At 39.1% G+C, this 6,000-nt stretch overlaps 1 protein-coding gene across 3 annotated transcripts in view; it reads right to left on the minus strand.

Moving 5' to 3' along the window:
- The window catches only part of side (sidestep), a 38,774-nt gene extending 36,633 nt beyond the window's left edge, over positions 1-2,141 (minus strand). For 2 of the 3 annotated variants that reach the window (XM_066286295.1, XM_066286294.1), the window contains exon 1: positions 1,906-2,141. In XM_066286295.1, the coding sequence (XP_066142392.1) occupies positions 1,906-2,011 (106 nt within the window). In that variant the 5' untranslated portion in view covers positions 2,012-2,141. The remainder of the gene's footprint in view (positions 1-1,905) is intronic. The other variant, XM_066286297.1, reaches the window with a different exon arrangement.
- Between the last annotated feature and the right edge of the window lie 3,859 nt (positions 2,142-6,000).

Raw genomic sequence — 6,000 nt, forward strand, 5'->3', positions numbered from 1 at the left:
AGTTAGTGTTAAAGTCGCCTAAGTGCATATTCGAACACGGGTATTATCTGGAATTTTGGAGCAAAGAGTGAAGCATTGTGCATACGTTTTCACCTCCAACTAGTCTTCTTCCTTCCAGAAACCCCCACAAATATCGAAAAGGTCGTCAGGAATTGAATGAAAGTAAATATTTCAGGAACATTTTTTCACACCATCAATTAATTTAATATTCATTTTTATTAATATCATTTTTTACTTTCATTTATTATATTTATTATCCTCTCGTTTCTCGATGAGCTTCCGAAACAAAATGATTTAATATATAGTATATATACATATATAATGTTTCCTTTTTATTTTTCCCCAGATTTCTTCCTACAAAACCGTCCTAGAAACTGGGTCCACTGGATTTAAGATCCTACAAACAAGTTGCTACTGAAAATCTGCAACTAAACTTATCATCCGTGAATCTAGAAATAGTTCTGGAAAAGTGATGAAAACCTCAGTTGCATGCAGATTTGTCCTCAATTCATTATAGATAGATGCATAGTTTTGAACTCTGGATAATTGCAATCGTACCATCACTACTGATGTAATAATATGTAAACACTCCTTTTCATATTCGTGCTTCAAATGAAATTGTTGCCTTGTAAACCGAACAATAAAACGAGACAAACTTGCAGGTCTAAACCTGGCGGGTAAACTGTCAATAAAACGGGAAAATCTACTTACAAAGAGAGAGAAATACGTGGAAAAACCCGTGGGTAAATCGTGAAATTTCGAGGAAGGACGCACATCCGTTTTGTAGTTGGCGCGACAGCCTCACAATACGCTGCAAACGGAAAAACAAGAAAAGGGGCGAGGAGAGGAAAACGTCAGTTATCGAAGGCTCTAAATTCATTTAGAGTGGAAAACGGAAGGGGTTTTTAAAAATAATGAGAGGCCCGAGGACCCTTCCAGGGTCTCGAGAACGAGCAAAGGGGGCGAAAATTGTTCGCTTTGTAATAACTTCAGGAAAAATCAAATTTTTTCGGCATTTCAAGCTTCAAAATGTTCCCCCTGGTGAAACTTTTGCTCTATGGCACCATTAAAAAGAAATCAATCAAATACCAACAGGCAAGATTAATAACCCGAAAAGTATTCCGTGAAATATCCCTATTAATAGCCTCTTCACACAAATAGATACCTGAAAACAATAACCTCTACTATGAAGATTCAAAAATAAACCACTTTTGATGTGGGAGGAAAACACACTTTTAAGTTTCAGCGCCCTGAAGTTCTCATAGAAATGCGTCAACACGTGTGTGTATGATATTTTTGAAAATGTTATTGGTGCCACGTTCTACTGGCGCCTCATTATGCCGCACAGGTACGACTTCCATGTCTTGTAAACAATATTTTTGAAACGTTACATCATGTGCATTTCACGAGAAATGCCATGATTATGTGGACTGACACCTGAGGAATGACCAATAAGTAGTGTAGTTCTAAATTGAAACTAAAATGATTCAAATATGTGTGCTACAGCGTGTCTTCGAGTGAAAAATGTTGAGCACCTGCTTGTAGATTTTTCAATGTGGTAGCGAAAACTTTCTTAAGTTTTTTTCTTGGTGTAGCTTCTTTGAAAGAAATTCGGCGACATAACGCAAAAGTTGCCCTGAGAACTACTTCGGAATATAAAGTGTTCCAAGAGGCGCCGCGGCAACGAAAGAAAAGGTCATGCAAAAATATGACGCGGTTTGAAAAAGGACAAGAGAGGAGAAGCCTACGGCTTTAGTCTATTTGATCCAGCTCCAGTTTCTTTGAGACCTCCTTGACAAGAGGGCCAGTATCTACAGTTATATATCTCGTTCGAGATATCCATTAACTCCTCGGGGAAGTTGAGAAACATTCCTTTACTGGTGTCTCAAATCACAACCCACTTACAGCTCTTCTGAAACTCCTTCGAATCCAACATGTTCACCTCACCAATCTCCAACTCCACAATCACCCACAACATGAGTAAAACGTCACGCAGACACGTCAATCCCATTGTCACACTATTTATCCCATATCAGCAGTTCGATAATTTTCAAATAATTATAGTAATTAGAATCTCGGAAACGGTGAGCGCTACAGGACACCGGCATTATCTCGCGTTTGATCTGCGCTACTGCGGTAACGCGCATCTAATACTGAAACCACGTTGAGAGAAAAGATCGTGTGTTCCGAGCCTTAACTCCTACTCTGATGGGTATTTGTGGAAGCATTTGACGGTTTTGGTGCTCGCTTTTCCTTAAAAAAAGGTCTTTTCGGAGGTGATTGCTGCAGGTGAGGTTTGGAGCTAGAAATGATCTTTTTTCGCTAAGAAAACGAAGTCCTGGAACGAGATGGAAACGTATAGGGTCGTCGACCTAAAAAGTTTTCCAAGATTCAGTGTAAGATATTCTTGGCAAATCCTATTTTTGGCTTTGAAAATAGCTCTTCAGTTTAGAAAGTCCTAAGAATTTTTTCGGGTTGTTAAGGATTTGCGGTTGTCCTCAAACTGTTCGCTTTTTTCAATTTTGCGAGATCCTTACGTATTCAGAGCCTGGTCCATTGTTCTCTATATGTTCCTCATATATAGAGAAATCTCTAGTAAACACGCCACAGTCTCAGCTTTTCTGAATTCATCACCCATGGAAATTTCTTTAAAAGAAGGAGAGAAAAGTTAGAAGCCAACCTTTGTACGAGGTATATGGCTTTTATAATTTACGAGCATATATTTCACCATCAGCCGAAATATAAAGGGAGGCGAAACTTTTTATTTCTCCTTCTAATTTTACGATGCCAACTTTAAATGTGGGTTAAGTGGAAAGTTTTTAACAAAAGCCGCCATTTTTACGTGTCCCTCAACTATTCCATTCGAGGATTTATTCTTCGAGCAGAACAGCCCGCGATACAATGGGACCTGTGTGACTCCAGCACCCAAGAATATTTATATTGCGATTTTTTCCCTCTAGAATGAGACTTTTCCCTCAATTTTTTTTCTGCTCAGTTTAATTAAAACGTAAAAAAGACGGCTTTGAAGTGCTCATTGTGCTGGTTAAACGTAAGGAAAGCTTACTCAGGCGCCATCAATTAACGTATAATTAAAATACTGCGAACTAAATTAAGCTTGTTAAGGAATTTCGCTGCTTTCGCGGAAATAGATTTCTATAACTGGAAGGTGATTGACAACTCATTGTTTTCTGAGAATCAATAAGTTCTTCAGCCTAATTTTGAAATTTCCTTACATTTTTGTCCTTCAAAATATACCCTGATGTAATGTTCTCTACACAATAACTTTTTCCGGGGTCTTTGCTACAAGCCCTGGGCACGCACGCCTCTGTTTTCAGAGCTGTTGAAGCTGAATCTGGCGGTAGAAAACACCTCTTGTTACAAATCACTGGCACTTTTTAAATATCCAATTTTTTCCTAATTCTTACTCTTCGAGCTTTCAACCGAAATATGCATGGCCCGCACGTTTCCGTGTTGTGGTTTTCACGCTCCTATTTGCCAATTTTTGCAAATTTGGCGTTTTTTTATGAATAAAACCACTTCAGGTTAGCTCTGGTGAATTGGAGAGTAACATTCGAGTGAGAGCGAATGCAGGGTCCGACATTGAAAAAGCGAAAACACGACCGAATCAATTTATCGGAATTTATAACGCTCGTTTATAAAACCGGGACTGAGTGACTGAACAAACAAACTTGTAAAGCAAATCGCCAGCAAGATGCTCGGTTTTTTTTAGTCGAACAGAAAATGTTCAATATTCCCCCGAAAACGGTTTAATTCTGGATTTATTTTTAGCGCCGTGATTAAGAAAGATCAGGAAAAATACTAATGAGAAGTTCCTCGGAAAAAAATCTCTTTTCGAAAACCAAAAAATACCAGGAAATAAGGTTTTTTCATTGAAAATCATTTTCCCCTTTTTCCCTATTTCCACGGAAAGTAAATCGGTTTTCTCCGTTTTTCTCGGGCAGCAAAAAGCCGGAGGGGGCTCAATTAAACTGCATGTCCAAGGCTGCACCAAAATGGCAATTGGGGTGTCTAGAAGCAAACATGATCGAAAATCGGCGGATACCTACGGCCCGCCGGTTCTTCTGGATTTCAAAGTTTGTGTTCCAACAAATATTTTAGCATTTCAGCATCGTCTTTGCTGCCTGGCGAAGAGCAACGAGGATTTAATAATGCATAATAAAATTGGTGAAGGAGATAATAACCTTGAGAAGTAATTTGCTCAAGTTGGCAGTAAATCCAAATTCGACTATACGAGGGAGCTTCTGTGAAGCTATGCACATGCAGGTAGGTATGTAGTAGGCATAAACCCCCTTTATCCGAGCTAACGCCATAAATTAAACAACGTTTGCGGCCTAATTAAAGTAAACGTGTGCGTCTCTGTTATTCTAAACCAAGTATTAGCAAAACCGAATCTATTTTAAATTGCAAAGCGGAGTATTGCGTTCCCTCGTTATTTACCTAAGGGCTGTAGATCGATAGAATAGAGAACCCCCATCCAGGGTCACATTTTAGGTTCGGTTCACATGAAAGAGCGAAAAAGGAAGTCTAATTTAGATCAGACGGTGGCAGTAATTGATTCTCGCGTGTGGAAATCTAAAATCACCAAAGAGCGATTCGTGCCGGTTATCAATTATCATGGTTTTAAAGTAGGAAGAGAGTTGTGTCGCTTTTGAGGTCAAAGTTAATTAAAAAAAATCTGCTCAAATTGACTAAAAACCTGCATAGACCAGACTCAAAAACGGTGGTTTTATCCAACGGCCCGGTGTAATGCCGCAGCATAAATCATGCCTCGACCGAGATAATGCCGGCGAATTCACCCTTCTCCCACGTAGAGCTTTATCACTCCTAATTTATTAATTTTAGAGGGGCAATAAATCCGCAAAAAATCCTCGATGGGACCAAGAATAAGTCGTGAAATGAACTTATTCATTATAAAATAATTGAAGTGCCAAAGCTTTTTGTTAGCTCGCGATGGCTTCGGGCGATAGAACACGCCGGGTTTGCTTTACAACGCGATTCTTTAAGGGTTTCTTCCTATAAAATATTGTTCAGCACGCCGATATTGAGGGCACGAAATTAGTAGAGGGGATGGAGATATTTCACCATGTGAAGTTCGCCTTGTGTGCAAAGACTGCGGTTCATAAAATTGCACTTTATTCTCGTCAAAACACCGTTTGAAGCTATTTGAACTGAGGAGCCTGGTTCAAACTGGGATTTATAGGAGTTCCTTATGCCTGGAACATTGAACCCCGTTGAACATTTTCAGGAAAACTTCTAAACTCCTAGAGTGTTAGTTTTCATTCTAATCGATATAGAAGTGAAGTTTGAGGCGCCTTCATTTTACAGGCACAGGAGGTGGCACAATCACCTGGCTGGACCCAACTAGAAACTAAAAAAAATAGTGCTATCTGGAACATACTGACGAGTTAGCCCCTCGAAGAGATAAATCTGAGAATTTTTTAAAATGAATATTTTCCAGGGATTTTCGAGCTTTTCCGCCAAATTTTGGGAACTGCTTAATTGTAGGTTCGCTTAAGATCAAATAACGACTAAGAGGATAGTCCCAGAAGTACCCCACCTGACATACAGATGGCGACATTTTTGTTAAAAATTTGCCTATATATTACAAAGACCTAACCTTAAAAAGTTCATTTCTAAAGTTTGAGGGTGCTACATTGTTTTGTATTTGTTTTTCACCCCTTTTTAGAGAAAGCTTTTAGAGATTTTGTGATCCAAACTTCTGTCCAACTCGATCAACTTGGTTTTGAACTTTTCCTATTCCGTCCTATTCACCAGATTTAGCCTCCTCAGATTATTTTCTATTTCCGAACATGAGAAAATTGCTCGGTGGAAAAAGAGTTGCTAATAATGAAGAAGCGGGACCCGGGGTTGATGCCTATTTTCAAACATTCGCAGCTTCTTACTGTAAACAGGGTATAGAAGCCAAAGAACAACGCTGGGAAAAGTATGTCAGTCTCAAGGAAGACCATGTTGAGAAAT

Source organism: Euwallacea fornicatus, chromosome 10, assembly GCF_040115645.1.
Source record: "Euwallacea fornicatus isolate EFF26 chromosome 10, ASM4011564v1, whole genome shotgun sequence".
NCBI classification, from domain to species: domain Eukaryota; kingdom Metazoa; phylum Arthropoda; class Insecta; order Coleoptera; family Curculionidae; genus Euwallacea; species Euwallacea fornicatus.